The sequence below is a fragment of the Caretta caretta genome, chromosome 8 (assembly GCF_965140235.1).
Source record: "Caretta caretta isolate rCarCar2 chromosome 8, rCarCar1.hap1, whole genome shotgun sequence".
NCBI lineage: Eukaryota > Metazoa > Chordata > Testudines > Cheloniidae > Caretta > Caretta caretta.
Window position 1 is genome coordinate 93,536,722 of NC_134213.1, and position 19,491 is coordinate 93,556,212.

General features: G+C 43.3%; 2 protein-coding genes across 4 annotated transcripts in view; both read right to left on the bottom strand.

Moving 5' to 3' along the window:
- HOOK1 (hook microtubule tethering protein 1) overlaps positions 1-15,631 on the bottom strand; it is a 64,521-nt gene extending 48,890 nt beyond the window's left edge. Inside the window, exon 1 of one of the 2 annotated variants that reach the window (XM_048859623.2) lies at positions 15,506-15,631. In XM_048859623.2, coding sequence (XP_048715580.1) covers positions 15,506-15,616 — 111 coding nt within the window. In that variant the 5' untranslated portion in view covers positions 15,617-15,631. Of the gene's footprint in view, positions 1-6,437; positions 6,600-15,505 lie in introns of those variants that run through there. The other variant, XM_048859622.2, reaches the window with a different exon arrangement.
- A 1,151-nt stretch (positions 15,632-16,782) lies between these two features.
- FGGY (FGGY carbohydrate kinase domain containing) overlaps positions 16,783-19,491 on the bottom strand; it is a 233,195-nt gene continuing 230,486 nt past the window's right edge. Inside the window, exon 16 of one of the 2 annotated variants that reach the window (XM_075131802.1) lies at positions 16,783-18,000. In XM_075131802.1, the coding sequence (XP_074987903.1) occupies positions 17,889-18,000 (112 nt within the window). In that variant the 3' untranslated portion in view covers positions 16,783-17,888. The remainder of the gene's footprint in view (positions 18,001-19,491) is intronic. The other variant, XM_075131803.1, reaches the window with a different exon arrangement.

A 19,491-nucleotide genomic window follows, 5' to 3' on the forward strand; every position in this document is an offset into this window, starting at 1 on the left:
CAGCTAAATTAGTTATGAGGACAGGTTCTACAGGTTTAGCCTCCAAAGAGATTTTGAATAGAAATGTTTACAGATTTTTTTTACAAGTGGGAGGAAAGAAAAGATTAGGACTAAGAAAATGCCCCAAACTAACATTATGCAGCCACTCACAGAGAGGAAGTCAACACTAAGAATGTTTACCAGTGCCAAATGGCTGAAACTATAAGTACAGAATATCTTAAATAAGGATTTCTTCCCCAGAGGCAGCGATTCAACATTCTATAATGCAGAATCTCTCTGCATCTTCCCCTGGGTTTGTGGGTGATCAAATAAGATTTTAAGACTGCAACTTCCATATATTCTAAATAAATCTCGACAATAACTTAAAAACCGCCCAGGTAGATGGCTTGAATATGGTGATCAATCTCATCTGCCGGAGTTATTCCTGACCTGCAATACCATCTGCTAGAACTTGAGAGGATGAAATAGCTCCTCTAGATATCCAAGACTTTTCTCCTCCTTTGCTTATAAAAAGGTAGTAGAAGCACTCAAAGGCTTGGCGAAGAGCTATTTCCTTAGGTACTTACTGTCTCAAGCACATAAACTTTGGAATCACAGGAGTTAAGTTTTATATGTTTTGCGTGAAAACGCAGTCTAAAAGACATAAGAAGTGTACATACTGAACAGAGGGAGAAAAAAAAGTTTCCTGTCAACATAACTAAGAAAGTAGGTTACTGGCATGATCCTGAGCACTTGACTTCAGTGTGAGGTAAACCACACTCATGCTTAACTTTAGGCACATGAGCAGGCTCACTGAGACAATGGAACTACACGTGTGCCTGAAGTTAAGTATGTGTCTTTGCAGGACTGAGGCATAAGTAATGCTTGGACATCATAAAGGCAAGTCAGTGCACTGCATGTATGTATTTGTCATGTTACTAAAAAAAAAAGAAATTCTGTTCCGTTATTCTGGTGTAAATCTAAAGTAACTATGTAAAAGCATAATTTGGCCACATGCCTCCTCTGATATAAAGCACAATGCTAAAGGAAATTCAAGAGAAGCAATTACTTTAGCATGTTAAGAAACTATCTAGATACTATTGTTCCAGGCACTTAAATATCTAAGACACTGTGACACAGGTGTCTATGACACAAGTCTTCTCTAAAGATAGCTTCCCCCTGACTGTTGCTGCAGGTATTATTTCCATTCTTAACTCAGTGGAAAGCATTGTGGTTTCCCTAATATGAAGGGAATAAAGGCTCTCTTTCTGGGGACACAATTCAGAAAATCTAAGTAATAGTGTTAGATCAACAGAAGTTCAGTTTCTCCTGGGCACTTATAAAAATATTTTTCTTAATTTGACTACGCTAACTTTTTTATATTTGAAAATACAGTATTCCATGAGACAGCAGACTGAAGAACATACTAATTCTGTGATGACTTTGAAATATTAAACAGGTATCCAATATGTACAAATATTAGTTAACACCTGTAATTCACATTTTCCCCTCCCCCAATGGAGGATATGTATTTATGCTACAGTGATTGCATCAGTAAAAATGCATAACCAAAAGGAAGATGATGAATAAGGTGAACATCCCTCTGCAATACTAATGATAATACAAACCACTTGAGCTTCTCTTTCATGATTACCTAGAATAATTGAAACCACTTAATATTATAGATAATTATAGCTCACAGTCTCTATTAACTATTCTTTCAAATACAAAGCATCTTCCCCCCACCCCACTGTTATTTTGGAAGTGAATTCTATATTAGATATAGTTATAGAAAATTAAAGTTGCATAGACTGTAGCAGCATATGGTTATTAATACCGTTAAGCATTCACTAACTTACGTGTTACATCAGTGAAATACGACGTAAGACCAGAAAAACAGAACAAACACACACCACCACACATATGGCAATACGTACACCCTGTAATAGCAACACACAAACAATCTGAATGTACAGGGCCTGATTCTCATTTTCACTACAGCCCCTTTACATTGCTCTAACAGTTTAAAGGGAACTTTATGTGGAAATAAATTATAATTACACTCACTTTATGGTCCCTTTCCATGATTAGAGCTGTATAAACAGCTGAGGTATAAATGAGAGTTAGGCCCATAATGTCTAAAGCTGTCCTAATAAAAATAAGTTAGACACACCCATTTCAGCACTAAGAAAAAATTCTGGAATCTGGATATATGCTCAAGTTGTTCTTATCTATGCTACAGCGAGCCTTAGGATTGGCTATTTTTATTTGTATATTAATGGAAAAAACTAAAAAAAACCCTGAAACAATGCTAAGATGAAGGAAAGGCAGACTGAAAAGAGATACAGAATTTAATTTTTGTACATGTTGAACATGTAACACTATGCATGTGCTAGCAGAAAAAAATGAAGTTATTTTTAAACTATTATTGAGAATCTGAATTCCATGACCCTGTAATCAAAACATACCCATATATTTACAAATACTTTACTCCATATATGCATGCACATGGTTTGAATTTGTTGGAAGAGTAAGAAATGGAGTTCCACTTCCTATAAGTCCTGCTAAACCATCTCTATCTTGGTTATTTTTTTATCCCTGCATTTCTAAATTACTTCTAAAGAGTGATTAATTCCCCTCCCCCATTCCCATGTGGCACCCACCAACTGGCTAGTATTTCCAAAGAAACATTCTGGACCAGATAGCCCTGGTATAACTAACACTGGCTTTACATAATTCCTACTGCAAGTCTCTCAATATTTGGTACAATACAGTTCCACCAAAATCTTTTGACAAAGCCACTTTGAACCTGCAAGTCCTCAACTAGGGAGACAAGAAATCAGGCAAAATATGAGCAGAACTGAAGGAGAATGTTCAATTTTGATTAATCAAACTATTTGTTGCACATGAAGCCCTGCAAATTTTGAAGAGCTTGAGAACCACTGTACTAAATGTTTTAAGATCTTACATTTTTGCTTTTGTCAATTTAAGTCTGCACTTTAAGTGTTAACTGGGTGTAAGTTTCCTTTCATTGTTTTTGTTAATAATCTAACAGGCTTCCAAACCGAAGCTAATGCTGAAAAGATAATGATCAGATGCAAAGGATATTGGTATCTGAGAATGGTCAAACCTGCCCACTGCTCCAAAACCATTGTTATTGCAACAATAACTTGTTCGTTACAAGAAACGTCACTTGATTCTTATGCAAATTATAACATAATAGCAATTTTTCTACTTATAAAAAATTTCACTTCCAGTTAATTTGCTTCCTGATCCAGGAATAAGCGGAACAAGCCATGGGGGGGGGGGAGTTGTAGATGTAGTATATCTTGATTTTTGTAAGGCTTCTTATACCGTCTCCTGTGACTTTCTCATAAACAAATTAAGGAAATACAACCCAGATGGAGCAACTATAAGGTGAGCACATAACAGGTTGGAAAACTGGTAGTTCTCAGTCAAGCTGGAAGGGCATATCGCATGGGGTTCTGCAGGGATCCGTTCTGGGTCTGGTTCTGTTCAATAACTTCATCAAAGATTTAGATAATGGTATAGAGAGTACACATATAAAGTTTGCAGATGATACCAAGCTGGGAGGGGTTGCAAGTACTTTAGAGGGTAGGATTAAAATTCAAAATAACCTGGACAAACTGGAGAAGTGGTATGAAGTAAACAGGATGATATTCAACAAAGACAAATGCAAAGTACTCCACCTAGGAAGGAACAGTCAGTTGCACACATACAAAATGGGAAAAGACTGCCTAGGAAGGAGTACTGCAGAAAGTGATCTTGGGGCCACAGTGGATCACAAGCTAAAATATGAGTCAACAGTGTAACACTGTTGCAAAAAAAGCAAACATAATTTCGGGATGTATTAGCAGGAGTGTTGTAAGCAAGACACGAGATGTAATTCTTCCGCTCTACTCCATGGTGATTAGGCCTCAACTGCAGTATTCTGTCCAATTCTGGGTGCCACATTTCAGGAAAGATGTGGACAAATTGGAGAAAGTCCAGAGAAGAGCAACAAAAATGATTAAAGGTCTAGAAAACATAACCTATGAGGGAAGACTGAAAAAACTGGGTTTGTTTAGTCTGGAGAAGAGAAGACTGAGAGGGGACATGATAACAGTTTTCAAGTACATAAAAGGTTGTTACAAGGAGAGGGAGGAAACAAATGTTCTCCTTAACCTCTGAGGATAGGACAAGAAGCAATGGCTTAAACTGCAGCAAGGGCAGTTTAGACTGGACATGAGGAAAAACTTCCTGTCATGGTAGTTAAGCACTGGAATAAATTACCTTGGGAGGTTGTGGAATCTCCATCATTGAAGATTTTTAAGAGCAGGTTAGACGAACACCTGTCAGGGATGGTCTAGATAATACTTAGTTCTTCCATGAGTGCACAGGATTGGAGTAGATGACCTCTCAAGGTCCCTACTAGTCCTACAAGTTTATGATTCTAAGATTTCCCTTCCCAATCTCTTACAGCCTTGGTTATTAGGTCAGAGATGTAAGCATAAGCAGTATTTTCCCTTTGCATATTAAAAGGGCACAAAACCACTCCTGTTAATTATGACAGGTTTTAGAGTAGCAGCCGTGTTAGTCTGTATTCACAAAAAGAAAAGGAGTAGAGTACTTGTGGCACCTTAGAGACTAACCAATTTATTTGAGCATAAGCTTTCATAAGCTGATGCATAATTCAGTGGTCTGCAGCCTTCTACCATAATCGAGAAGCTGGTAAAAGAACATATCAAGTCCGATTCCTATTTCTTTCCACTTAATAGTTAGAAAAAATTAAAATTCTCTCTCTCTCTCACACACATTATAAAATATAAATTACTATTTTTTAAAAATTAACATTACTCTGCACAAGTATTATTTCAAGACAGTAGCCAAAGAGGTTTTTTGTGTTGTTTGTTTTTTAATGTCACACACAAAACCACTAGCATTTTAGACAAGATTGTTGCAGATCTCTGGTAACTTAAATGATGGGGCAGATTTGACAGTCACATTCAGCTGTGGAGAGAAACTTTAAAAGAGAGGATTCAGAGTAGCAGCCGTGATAGTCTGTATTCGCAAAAAAAAAAAAAAAAAAAAGAGTACTTGTGGCACCTTAGAGACTAACCAATTTATTTGAAGTGAGCTGTAGCTCACGAAAGCTCATGCTCAAATAAATTGGTTAGTCTCTAAAGTGCCACAAGTACTCTTTTTTTTTTTTATAAAGACAGCAGTAGACTAAAAGGAGAGAAGGATAATTAATTTTAAACAGTCTCTCTCCTCATCTGGGGTGTAAATTGTTTGTAAATGTCTCTTAAACATATAATCTCCATTTTTTAAACATAAGACTTCCTCCTGTGGGACTTTATTTTAGAAGCAGCGATAGCTATAAATGTTTAATCAAAGCACAGAACTGCACAGCCTATCATCAGAGGGCGAGGGATTGCATTAAAGGGAACCTGAGAATGAAGGTGTCATTCTTGTGACAGAGACACACGGAGCAGGTCAGCCTCTTCAATCACACTCTCATAAGCCGGACTGTGATCTGCTGTTGTAAGAGGTGGAAAGGAAACCCCAAAAGAAAAAGCAACAAGATTCTGGATACCACAGATCAAGAGAGTCTGGAGTTAAAACCAAACCTCAAAACAGGTTAAAGCATGAGAGAAGAGTTTAATGCTTCCAGAATGCTGGTAAAGGACAATCCTACTCTTTGTGGATTTAAAATTGCAGTGTGAAACTAACCCAATATTGAGTGATGATGGCAACACTAAGCAGGTAGGGGAGTTTTGCTTCAGATCTAAAGACTGGCCACTTAGTCAAAGCACCTAAACCTCTTTGGTCTACAAGAGAGCCTGGAAACTGCCTAAGAACTAGCTCTGTCCTGGTATTCCCAGCTTCTGTCACATTACAAAACGCACACCATCATAAGCAAGAACTCAACCAGTTGTTTATGTGGGCGGCCTGGATGCACTATATAGGGTGTGTAAGCTATGTAAGCTGAGAGGATATTACACAGGGCGTGAGGGGAAGGGGGCACTGCATAGAAGGGAGCGATCTAATAAAGGGAGCATTTTAAAAGGACACCCTCCTGCAAACCCCCTGAGGAGAGGAAAGGGGACAAGACCCACCCGTGACAGATACAAGCCACGCTGCTAAGGCAGCGAACGCCACAGCGACGGGCAGGGAATTATAGCGGGCGGGGGGCGTTATACAAGATCTGAGCCCACGGGCGAGGGGCAATGATACAGCGCGGGGATCGCGGACCAGGGCCACTAAATGGGAGGCGGTGTTAACCGGGCGTGGGGATGAATACACGGGGCAGGTGCACAGGCTGGTGACGGTACCAAGGGGCAGGTTATGCGGGGCGGAGGATACGGGCATCGCTTATGCAGGGCAGCTTGCTGACAAGCCAGAGCCCCCCGCCCGCCCCAAGAGGGGTCAGGCCGCCCGGCCCCATGCTTACTCACCCACAGCATGAGGCTGTCGCAGAGCAGCTGCTCGCTGGGCTTCGCCTCCATGGCGGCGGCGGCGGCAGCCTCCTCCTCTCAGCGCTGGCCGGCTGGCTCCTCTCTCAGGAGCGCTGCGTAACCAACTCAATGCACTAACCTCACTTACGCCTAACACAATGCGCAGCTTACGTGACAACCCCTCCTCCTCCCCCCGCGCTACAGCGCCACGGTCACCCAGCCACACCCGCCCACTGCCCTGGCCTTGACTGACATGGGAGCCCTCCAATCACTAGAAGGGAAGGCGGGGCTAGTGCCAAGAGCCTCGCCCACCACGCGTTTGCACCAATCAGGGAACCCAGAGGCGGGGAGGGTGCGGCCGGGGAGCGAGCGCTGATCGGGGCCGCGCAAGGGAAGCCGGGAGAGGTGCTGGTTGGGGCTCTCAGAGCTGGCCAGCGGCCAGTCCAAGCGGGCGGTTCTGCTTCACCTGGAACAACCACCCCGTCGGACAGCCCCAGCGCGCGCACCACCCCGCCCCCCTCCAGCGGCCCAGCCCTGCGCCCGTCAGCCTGGCTCAGCCCTCCTCAGTCGCTGCCGCCACCACCAGAGCCCCGCAGCCCATTCCCCTGCCTCTCCGTCTCCGTCTCCCCAGCCGCCGTCCAGCCCCTCGGCCACTGTCACAGCCACCAGTCACCCACCACCATCAGCCCCTCCTACTGGCCGCCATCACCACCACAGCCCCACCGTCCTGGCCCCCAACCCACCAGACGCCACTGCACCTCCAGCTAGGGTGACCCGCTGTCCCGATTTTTGCCTCTTTTTCTTATATAGGCTCCTATTACTCCCCCCCCCCACCACCACCACCCTGTCCTGATTTTTCACACTTGCTGTCTGGTCACCCTGCCTCCAACCAGTCGTCGCCACCACCCTGTGCACACAGGCCCCTCCACCTCGTCACCCACACCACGCCCACTACCGCCTCATCCACATGCCCTCAGCCGACGCGACTTCGCCCTCCCGTCTCCACCCACGCGGCCACTGCCCCCGCACAACCTCCCAGCACCTCAGACACCGTTTTACGCTGAAAACTGGTTCCTAGCATTAACGATAGTAATAATTGTGACAGCCTGGCCCAGTACCACTCTGTATGGTCTGTTGCGGGTGGAACCAGGTGTTTGGTCCCCCATGCTGCCAAGTCAACTTGATCTGTATATAGGCCCGTCACTATTTCTAGTTCTAGACTTCAGACATCTTTGATGCTCTTTTGCTGAGATGTGTGGTGCTGCCACCCAGCCACTCTAGATCCCACAATCGGGGTCTAAGATCTGCGCAGGCCCTCTTCCCCTCCAGTTTCTTCTACGTGCTTCCCCAGAGCTCCATCTAGGCTGTGGGCACTCTGGGATTCTAGTTGAACCCCTCTGATGGCAATGTGGTAGGAAAGAAAGGAGCACAAGCTTAGCAAAGAAATATCTTAACCAGCAAAACTTTATTCTGAAAGCACTTAAAAGATCCAGGTCTTTGAAAACAAAAGTCCTAACGTGCACTGTTCCTAAGTCCCCAGTGTAGAAAAACCACTGTTTCTTGGGGGCCAGAAGTTAAGAAACATAATTGATGGCCCCAGATCACAGTCTTGGTGGCTTCTCAGTGATAGTCTTTCAATAAGGTGTCAAGCACCTTTCCTGGGCAGGGCAGCTGTCTGGAATACATAATAGGCTGCTGTCAGGCAAGTTTGGATATGTGGTTAGCCCAAAATACAAAGTGGAGTTCATAATTTGATACAGAGATATCTCACTTTGTCTCAACCATAAATAATAATAATTAGCATTTATCTGGAGCTTTTCCTCTGTAGATCTTGATGAACTTTACAAAGACACTAAAAATCATTGTCTTAATAAAGATAGTGGATTTATGACTTATTACAATTTGTATCCACTAACCCCCTTTTTGTCCTATGACTACCGGGGTGTTAACAGTTGTCTTGAATGATCCCTTAGAATACGTGGAAACTAGTTATGATAATTTATTTTTTGACCTTAGCTGTGACACTCTGAATACTTTTTCCAGACCTGAGGAAGAGCTCTGTGTAGCTCAAAAGCTTGTCTCTCTCACCAACACAAGTTGTTCCAATAAAAGATATTACTTTACCCATCTCATCTCTCTAAAGGTTCATCAAACATTATTCCCAATTTACAGGTTGGGATAGGGAGTCACAGAGAAGCCAAGGCCCACATTCTCTAAAAGTAGCCACTGATTTTGGGTGCCAAATTGGAGACTGTTGGACATGATTTTCAGAAGCGCTAAGGCTCCTACAATTCCAGTTGATGTCAGTGGGAGCTGTGTATAGTTAGCATCTCTGAAAATGAGGTCGTAAGTGTCTCAAGTTGGGCAAGCAAAAATCAGAGGCCAAACTTTATAACTGTCCAAAATGACTTGTCTAAGGTCATGCAGCAAGTGGCAGAACAGGGAAATAGATACCACTTCTGTATCTTATCCACTGGACGACACTGCCTTCCACTATACTGTGAACAGAAAATTGGGATATACTTAATTAAAAGCAGAGTCAGGCTGAGATGGTTGGAATTTTTAAGAATGAGTGGTGTTACTGTCAGGACACATTTCAGAATAGCGGCCATGTTAGTCTGTATTCACAAAAGAAAAGGAGTACTTGTGGCACCTTAGAGACAAACAAATTTATTTGAGCATAAGCTTTCATGAGCTACAGCTCACTTCATCGGATGCATTCGATGAAGTGAGCCGTAGCTCATGAAAGCTTATGTTCAAATAAATTTGTTCATCTCTAAGGTGCCACAAGTACTCCTTTTCTTCTGTCAGGACACAGCACTTTTAGGGTGTGGTACAATCTGGGTGGTACAGTGCAAAAGCCTTGCCCATTGTAACTTGGTTGCAGCAAGGAATAGAATAGTAGTAGCCTGCAATAAGGTAATCTCATGTTGTGGCAACTTGATTAATTTTTTATGTTGCTGTTTCTTGTTCTAATGAAAGTATTTTTAGTTAATTGAAGTCATGATTGGCTTCTTTGGATCCGGACATAACAGACTAAAGACTGGATGTTATGTCTTAGTGGTACAACAATAGTTAAGGTTTTGTTCTGTTGGTATAATTGTTTTAGCAGCAAATAGAATGTTTGCTCAAAATGTAATACAAAATTTGCTTGTTAAGTATTGTTGGAAAAATTCCATACTTGAAGGAGTAAAATATAGATGAATTACTCTAGTTAAGTCTAATATTGCTTCTTATTTCCCCGACAACAGTGCAGGGAGGTCTGAGGATAGTTACAGAGCTCTCATTTCTTTTTCATTCTGGATTGTCATTTTTTCCTCTTACTTTTAAAACCTCTCCAAACGCATCATCAAGGATCTACAACCTATCCTGAAGGACGACCCATCTCTCTCACAGATCTTGGGAGACAGGCCAGTCCTTGCTTACAGACAGCCCCCCAACCTGAAGCAAATACTCACCAGCAACCACACACCACACAACAGAACCACTAACCCAGGAACCTACCCTTGCAACAAAGCCCGTTGCCAACTGTGTCCACATATCTATTCAGGGGACACCATCATAGGGCCTAATCACATCAACCACACTATCAGAGGCTCGTTCACCTGCACATCTACCAATGTGATCTATGCCATCATGTGCCAGCAATGCCCCTCTGCCATGTACATTGGTCAAATTGGACAGTCTCTACGTAAAAGAATAAATGGACACAAATCAGAAGTCAAGAATTATAACATTCAAATACCAGTTGGAGAACACTTCAATATCTCTGGTCACTCGATTACAGACCTAAAAGTTGCAATTCTTCAACAAAAAAACTTCAAAAACAGACTCCAACGAGAGACTGCTGAATTCCAATTAATTTGCAAACTGGATACAATTAACTTAGGCTTAAATAGAGACTGGGAGTGGATGGGTCATTACACAAAGTAAAACCCCCGCCCCCCACTGTTCCTCAGACGTTCTTGTCAACTGCTGAAAATGCCCCCCAACCCCCCCCCCGCCTCTCCTGCTGGTAATAGCTCATCTTAAGTGATCACTCTCATTACAGTGTGTATGGTAACATCCATTGTTTCATGTTCTCTATGTATATAAATCTCCCCGCTGTATTTTCCACTGAATGCATCCGATGAAGTGAGCTGTAGCTCACAAAAGCTTATGCTCAAATAAATTTGTTAGTCTCTAAGGTGCACAAGTACTCCTTTTCTTTTTATAATCAAGTACTCAGCATCACTGTATAGCCCAGAGGACAGATACAGTATCGTCTTCAGCGGCTGCTGTTAATGCTACTCCAAAGACTGTCAGTTTGTAAGGTCTCAAGGGTGACACAATCTGTTCACTCTCTCTTTGCCCACAGCAAGTGAGAATGTTCTCTGACAGAGTTTAGAGAGGAGAAGAATTGAATTTCTAGTCTTGAACTCAATTCTCCTCTCCACATGGTAATAGCTGGTGCAACCAGTTATGTCATCACAGGTAGCTGAATAATAACTGCCCAAACAGATTTCAAAACAACCTGGGATAGATAGACAACACACTTTTTGTGCACACTTAGATATATAAAATTTAGGAGCTATTGATTTTTTGTTTCAATGAACAGGTATAAGGAGGATGTATTCACTCCCCATGACCTTAGCTACGATTTTTTTTCCATAGGAATATAGGCATTGCCATCTCTAACAGTCTCTTATACTGTTTGATTTTTACCATTTAATTATGTCAGTTGGTTCTAGTGTATTACACATAGGTTCTTATAGTGCCCTCGTCATCATAGTATCTGAGTGCCTTCCAATAGCGCATTAAGGGTAAAGCTACACTCCAACCTCCCACCCCATGGTAGCAAGTCTCAGAGCCCGGGTTAACTGACTGAGGCTCATGCTATGGGTTAGCAGCGTAGCCATTCCCGCGCAGGCTGGAGCCCGGGTTCTAAAACCCGGCAAGGGAGGAGAATCTCAGAGTCTGGGCTTCAACCCGAGTGGGAATGTCCACACCGTTATTTTTAGCCCAGTAGGGCAGCCCTGTGAGCCTGAGGCAATTGGCCTAGGCTCTGAGTCTCACTTTTTTTTATGCAGTTTAGACATACCCTAAGTCAGGGGTCTCAAACGCGTGGCCTACGGGTCACATGCGGCCCGCAGGGTTATTTCCTGCAGCCCGCCAAGCTCCCCTCCCTCCTGCTCTCCGTCCCCCCAGCGCGCCGCGTCCCCGCTCCTCTGCCTAACTCCAGGTGCTTAGCGCTTTCCAGGAGGGAGAGGGGAGGAGCGGGGAGCCACGTGTTCAGGGGAGGAGGTGGAGAAGAAGGGGATGGGGATTTGGGGAAGAGGTTGGAATAGGGGCAGGGAGGGGTGGAGTTGGGGTGGGGACTTTGGGGAAGGGGTTGGAATGGGGGCGGGGAAGGAGTGGGAATAGGTGGACAGGGGTGGGGCCTCATGGAAGGGGTAGAGTGGGGCAGGGCCGGGGGCAGAGGGGGTGGAGGGTGTCGGTGATGTGGCCCTCAGGCCAATGTACTAGTCCTCATGTGGCCCTCCTAGTGATTCAGGTTTGAGATCCCTGCCCTAAATGATGTGACTAAGAGCTGTCACATGTGGTTTGTTCTTTCTTTCATCTGCAGTCAGGGGAGAATTGTGTGTAGTGCAGTGTTTTGGTTTTGTAATTTTTTAAGATGTATAAGCGTCTATGTGTTTATATTAGAGAAGGCAAAGTTGAAGAAGAGTGCCTTGCACTTGTCGGTGATGTTTGTGATGGAAGTTCGTTGGGCAGTCTCTGCATGATCCCTGAGATAGCTTTATCTCCTGCCCAGACAAGCTTTACACTTATGATAGAACGTTCCATTGTACCTATAGAGCAGAGGTGTCAACCACAGTCCTAATCTTAGAGCTTTAAGCCATCAATTAGATATGCTAGACCTGGTCCATTGAGCACCTGGAAGATAAGGACTGAAACCTTAAACTTTACTCAGTATTCTGTAGGAAGCCAATCTAAGGAGGGGAGGACAGATCTGTTGTGCTCACTGTCGCGTGTGTTGCTGAGGAGATGTGCCGCAGCATTCTGTACTCGTTGAAGTTTCCTAAGGGTTGATGGCTTCATGCCCAGCTATGTTGCATTGCTGTAGTCCAGATGGGAGGGTGATGAAAGCGTCTATAATCAAGGACAGGTCATTGTCTGCCAGGCTAAAACAGAGGGTATGCCTGTACTAGAACTGAAGGTGTAACTTCTAGTTCAGATAGACAAATCCACAGTAGGGCGGATCAAGCTAGTGTGCTAAAAATAGACATGTAGTAGAAGCATTAGGACAGGCTAGCTGCCCCAAGTATGAGTCTTCATGAAACATTAAATATGTACATGGGAGGCTAGCCTGTCCCACTGCTCACACCACCATGGCGACATGTCTATTTTTGGCATGCTAACTTTAGCGGAGCTAGTGCAGGTATGTCTACCTGAGGTGGAAATTATTAGAGCCCTGCACAGCTACACTATTTAATATCTGTGGATGTGGATATCCAGAGATATAAAGCGGATATCTGCGGATTTTCAGGGCTCTCGCAACAATGAGCAAGACCAGCTGGGCCATGGTCAGCGACCAGCACAGGAACCGCAGCAGCGAAAGCAGCAGCTTGTCAGGCTGCTGCTCGCAGGATCCAGCGTCCAAACTGAGCAGCTCCTCCAGCGTGGCTGTACTGCCCCAGCCCTGCACACTGGGGCAGACACCAGGCTCACCAGCAGCTATCCCTAGGGGGTCATCTGTATATTGCTCATTCTGTCTAGTTCACCTATTGGTTGCATGTGAATATTGAATAGGACTGGACAGAGAATAGATTCTTGTGGGACTCCCCACATAAGAGGTTTTGTGGTGGAGGTGCAGTTTCCCATCACTACTCTTTTGGCGTTTCCCTCCAGGAAGGACTCAAACACTTCAGCGCATTCCCTGGGATCCCTGTCATCTCTCACTGCCAGGACAGCAGTAGCTCATGATCAACAGTGGTGACTGCTGCAGAGAGGTCCAGGAGGATGAGCATGGATGTCTGCCTTCCTTGCACTGACAGCAGGAAATCACCCATCAGAACCACTAAAACTGTTTCTGTCCAATGTCTTGGCCTGACTCCAGATTGTGTTGGGTTTAGGATATTAATTTTTAATTAGATGACATGGTTCATAGTTGTGGAGTTCCCAGTAGTGTTTGGTACCTGGTAATTTCCCTTCTTGGGGCAAAAGAGGGGCATCAATGGTTGCTATTATTAATTATTACTTTATAGAACACAAAGGAATAAGGCACTTTATAAAAGAAGACATAGCCCTTGCCCCAAATAACTTACATTTTAAACTATCCTTGATGCAATAACTGAGGAGGCCAGACTGTAGTCAGAGAATGGGATAGGGAAGGAGAGGGTTACCGCAATATAATTACAAGATTACTCAGTTTAAGGCACTTTGATAATTTAAAAAAGTATACAAATAAAAGTTAAAATAATTAACTCACTTAAGGGAAAGGAGTACTTGTGGCACCTTAGAGACTAACCAATTTATTTGAGCATGAGCTTTCGTGAGCTAGCTGTAGCTCACGAAAGCTCATGCTCAAATAAATTGGTTAGTCTCTAAGGTGCCACAAGTACTCCTTTTCTTTTTGCGAATACAGACTAACACGGCTGTTCCTCTGAAACCTGTCACTTAAGGGAAGCATTGCAAAAGAAGGGAGTTTTCAAGAGCTACTTTTCAATGAAGAAAAGGCAGTAGCTTGTCATATCAGAATAGGGAGGGCTTTCCATGCACAGTAAAGCAGCATGAAGAAAGGCACAGAAGGGCTTGCGGTAGAAGGAGAGGAATGGGGCCTTGCTGGTGGAACGGAGGAGAAGGGGGAATCATGTGATGAGACGAGATCAGTTATGTAGAAAGGAACCTAGTTATGTAGGGCTTTGAAGGTGAGGATAAGTTTAAATTTGATCTGATCAATCCTGGAAAGGGGGAAGAAGTACTAGAACGCAGTTCTCAAGCTGTGGGTCAGGACCCCAAAGTGGGTCGCAACCCCATTTTAATGGGGTCGCCAGGGCTGGCTAAGACTTGCTGGGGTTCAGGAGCTGAAGCCCAAGCTCCACTGTCCAGGGCCAAAGCTGAAGCCCAGGGCCAAAGCCAAAACTCGGGGGGCGGGGGGGCCCTCAGGTTATAGGCCCACTGCCTGGGGCTGAATCCCTAGGGCTTTGGTGCCCCCACCCAAGGCGGTGGGACTTGGGCAGGTTCAGGGTTTGGTCCCCCCTCCAGGGGTCGTGTAGTCATATTTGTTGTCAGAAGGGGGTCGCAGTGCAATGAAGTTTGAGAACCCCTGTACTAGAGCATAGAAGGAAAGCTGGAAATTACACCTCTTAACATTGTACCCAACCAGACTGTCATAGTGTGTAAATCAAGAGAGGGGGAGCAAATATGGGAGGGGGGGTGGCTGTTAGGAGGCGGGAGAAGAGGAAATGTGCAAATCATGAGACACAGCACTTTAACTTTTAAATATACATAAAATGATTTTGCCTTTCATGAACTATATTGAAAATGATTAACAGTAAAAGTAATATTTAAATATGTTGGAACAGCTTAATCTCTCTCTAATTTTGTTGTCTTTTTTTCCTCCTCTTCCATTTTATACATACATTTTTCTTCAGTATTTTTTCTAAAATGTTTAGCTTTTCAGTGTCTTTGTTTATTTTTCTTTAGTTCCCATCTTCTCTTCTCTTACTGATTATAGATTTGTTCTGTCTGTGATTCTGTTTTTCCCTTGTATTTATTTTGTTCCTCATCCTCCTCTGTCAGTGTCCTTAAGTATTTTTCCTTTAGCTCTTTTAAGATTTGTTCTCCTTTATAATTCTGTTCAGTCTTTTAGCTAATTTCGCCTCGTCCCCCTTTCAATATGCTCACCACTCTTTTCTTCTCTGTCATTCTACCTCCATTCATTTTCTCTTGCAATAAGTATAACTTGCTGGTATCTGTGTTTTCTTAACCACTTTTGCTCTTACTCAAACTTTCCTTCTACCCATCTCTCTCGCCAGCTTCCAGATTTTACCTTCCACTTTGCCCAGGTTCAGCCCCTAGTACACCTGCTTTCTCCAGCCAGCCAGGCCTGATGCCTCTACTGCTTCCTTGTGTTGTTTTCTCCTTCCTTGGGACTGTGCTGCATATGGGTCTTTCTGCAGGTCAGCTGTTCCCATGAATACAAAAGGCAGCCCTGCAGAGACCTGTGTGGCATAGCAGAGGTGTGAAGAAGGTTGGGGTTAATCAGAAACAGCTAAGCACCAATTCCCCTGCTAAAGTTGAGGCTGAGGAAATGTCTGAAAGTCAGGCAATTAGTTGATTGGCTGTGATAGGTGAGGGCTATGCTGGAAAGCTGTTACTTTCCATGGGGAGACTGCGGGAGGCGCGTGGGACTGGAACTGAGTCAAAACGCTGTATAGGAGACAGGGCTGTATAGGACTGTCAGTCCTGTACTCCTAAGCCCCCATTAGCTCACAGTCTCTCCTTCAGGATTATTAGGCACTCTGCACATATGATGCGTGAACTCGGTGGGTAGAAACAAGAGACAAAATTACAAATTCAAATGAGTTCCCTCTGCCTGGCAAACTATGCAGCTATGTTTTATCTCCCCAGTGGCTGTTACCCATGTATGTATTCGGGAGACAACAGTACTAGCAGGCTGTAGCTCCTGAAGGAATAGGGCAGTGGGACAAAAGTGATGATGGTAAAGAAAGTACTCTAATCTCTAAGAGAAAAGATACATCCCATTTTTCCTTGGCCATAGACATTGCTAGTAACCTCGGGTGCAGCTCGTGTGATAGTATATCAGCAGATTACGTTTTTTGTGCCAATCACGATTATAGGCACCTTGACCTACTTTAACACTCCAGCTAGGGGGAAGAGCAGTTTGGCACTGTCAGCCATTGCTGTGATTTAACCTTGTAATGGCTCACTTCTCGTGATACCGCTTTTGAAGTCAGCTTTAAAACAAACTAGATATTTCTAGCTATATGCACTTACTTATTTTTAAAAATATTCTTTGCTAATAGATATTTGACTCTCTCAATCTGTATTTTTTCTTTCATTGTAGGGTTCAAGTCTGTTTTAACACCAGCAAGCATCACTGACTTCAATGGGATTCTTGTCTGGGTAAGGATGCAAGATCAAGCTCTTCATGGATGTTTCACTTTTATCTAGTGAAACAGCCTGCATTGTTGCTCTTGATATTAGATTTGACTACAACTGTGCATTTTTTAGTTCATATTTTACCTGTTGGTTGATTGCACACTGACAAAAAACCTACATATTCCGACAGTGACAACTTGCCCCGAATCAGGGTGGTATACAAATACGTTTTTTTTTTTTAAATTTGAAGAATGTGTTTATTCTGTTTAGGATAGCTAATGTAGCTATATACAGGACTGGAGATACAATGAATTCGTCTGTACATTTATGTAGAAACAGAAAATGTAAAAGCCAAACAGTGACACTTGGTGGCCAGTTATGTAATTTACAGCCTCCTCTTCCCCCACCCCCACAGGAATATATTTGAAAAGGTTTAAAGACTAGATGAAAAATTATCTATTTCCCAGCCTTGCTATCACATTTGGTAACTTGGTTGATGTTAATTACAATGCTATGCACTTCTCTGGCATTTTTCCAAAAACTGAAAGCCACACTACATATATAATTAAGTAAGCCTCACAACATCATGTGAGGTAGATGTCATGGATGCACATGCTAGAGATTAACGAGTTGATTTACCTAAATTCAAGTAGTGAATCATTGGCAGAGTTGTGAATAGGTTAAGAATCCTGATTCCCAATACCTGCTTTAACCACTAGACAACATTGTCCCTCCTGGTCTTCCATATGTTCTCTGAAGTTGTCCTGGCAGATAAAATCCAACTTCCCTTTGAACCAAACTCTGCCTAAATTGGAAGCTTTGATATTGTCATCATTAAAAAGGCAATGTCTTGTTTTGGCCCCAAATTTGACCTACTTTGAAGTTCTTATAATCAGATGAAGACTGTTCTGCATAGCTGAATTCTTTCTGTCTTTATTTCTACAAACTTATTCCACCACTGAAGACAAATATGTAATTATTCTGGTGTGAAGGCATGTCATTTGACTGGGGCCAGGAACTAATTTCCAGTCTTTTACCAAACATCCTACAGGGATCTCTTTCATAGCTGTTTGGTGTGGCAGCAAGGGATCCCAGAATCTGCAGTCCGTTTGTACTCAGCATTGCCTTGTGTGTGTGTTGGGTAGCATGAGGAGTGGTCTTGTGATTAGGACTCTGCTTACTTGACTAAGACCAGACTCAGTGAGAGAAGCACCAAACACATCCACAGCAGCTGCAGGAGTTGCATATGTTGTCTGCCACTTGTTGAGTATCACTGTTCTAAACAGCAGCTGGAGAGTGGTTCATTTTATTTTTGCTTTCAAGCCACAGCTTGGCACTTTTTTGCTATAATATAGCAGTTCCCAAACTCTGGGCTGCTGGAGGTTCATGAAACATTTGGTGGTGATCTGAAGATAGTAGTTGGTCATGTGGTACTGGGTCTCCTACTTGCTTCCAGCTGAGAAAACAGATGGGAAAGATGAAATACAAATCAAGAGAAGATGGCCTAGATATCTTCACTTATGTGAACCCCACCTCCCCTCAACATAGTATAGTACCATCTTTAATGTATGTAGCTTCACAACACCCCTGTGAGGTAGGGAAGTACAGTTAATACCATTTTACAGATGGGGGAATGAGATAAGACTAAGCGACTTGCCCGAGACAACAAAGGAAGTCTATGGCAGAGCAGGGAATTGAACACAGGTCTCTCAAGTCCTGGGCTAGTAGGCAAACCTGGAGACCATCCTTTCCCTTCCATTAACAACATCACAAACTTCTTTTTTTCAAAAAGAACACAACACATATTGCATTAAAGACAAGAATAAATGCATGAAATTCTTTCCCAATATTTCTCTCCCACAGGTAAGCACCCAAGGGCGTATGTGATTTTGAATGGGAGTAGAGGTGATTTGTGAAATTGGAATAGAAGGGACGGTAGATAGAGTTACCATTACCTTACATGGGCATTCCTTGCAGATTGGGAAGGATAAATGTAGCAGACGAAACAGTTATCCCTTGCCCTCCTCCCTGTCTAACTCCCACAGGCCACTCACGAAGGGGCTTCTACAATGTTGGGGAAAGGAGGAGATAATGCCACAGAGCCAAAATTCCCCCCATCCCTCTAGACCCCTAAGACAGATGTGCCAAATTTGTGTTCCCTCCACGGAGAGAGGTAAAGGGGAACAATCTGTCTCACAGATAGGAACCTTACTAAATAAAAGGCTGCTTCCACCCAGAATGTTCCGACTACATCTTTGTGCTTGTACCTTTTTGGCCTGTGGGAGGTACAGCAGCAAAATAAATTATTAACTTTTTCAGGAAATGATCAACATGGATCAGCTGAATGAAGCATGGCCTGATCCAAACAAGTGTTAAGAGATCCATCTGGGAGCACTGCAGTAACTTTACAATTATAAAATATTTACACCTGTACCATATTTCAACATGCTATTTCCCCTTCCCCACTTTCCCCCCCCAACCCCCGGCCTTCTGACTGTAGCCTTCCCTTCTGTTCCTTCCCCTCTTTTGGTCTGCTTGTTCCCCTCAAATGGCTTGTCAATGCTCATATCTACGCTTTTCTATTTCTGGCTTTTTATTTACTTTCTTGTTGATATCTCTGCTTCTATTTTGGTGCTCATTCCTTCCGTATCTTTTTTTGTGTGTCTGAGGTCACGAATGAAAAAGAATTTGATAGTTTCAGCCTTGTCCCTAGCTGATGTTAGTTGACTTCACAGAACTGCTTACATAATGTAGGACTACAGTCACTATTTTTAATCTTTCCTATGCACTAAAATTTGATCATTTGCGTCAGTGATAAAAACCCCATCCTCTGGGCACCAGCCTGATCTGTGCAAGTGCTGGTAAATTATTCTGCATGACACACAATGGTCTTTTAGTGAGATTCAAAGGGGGCATAGAGACAAACAAACAAATCTAAGTTCCCAAT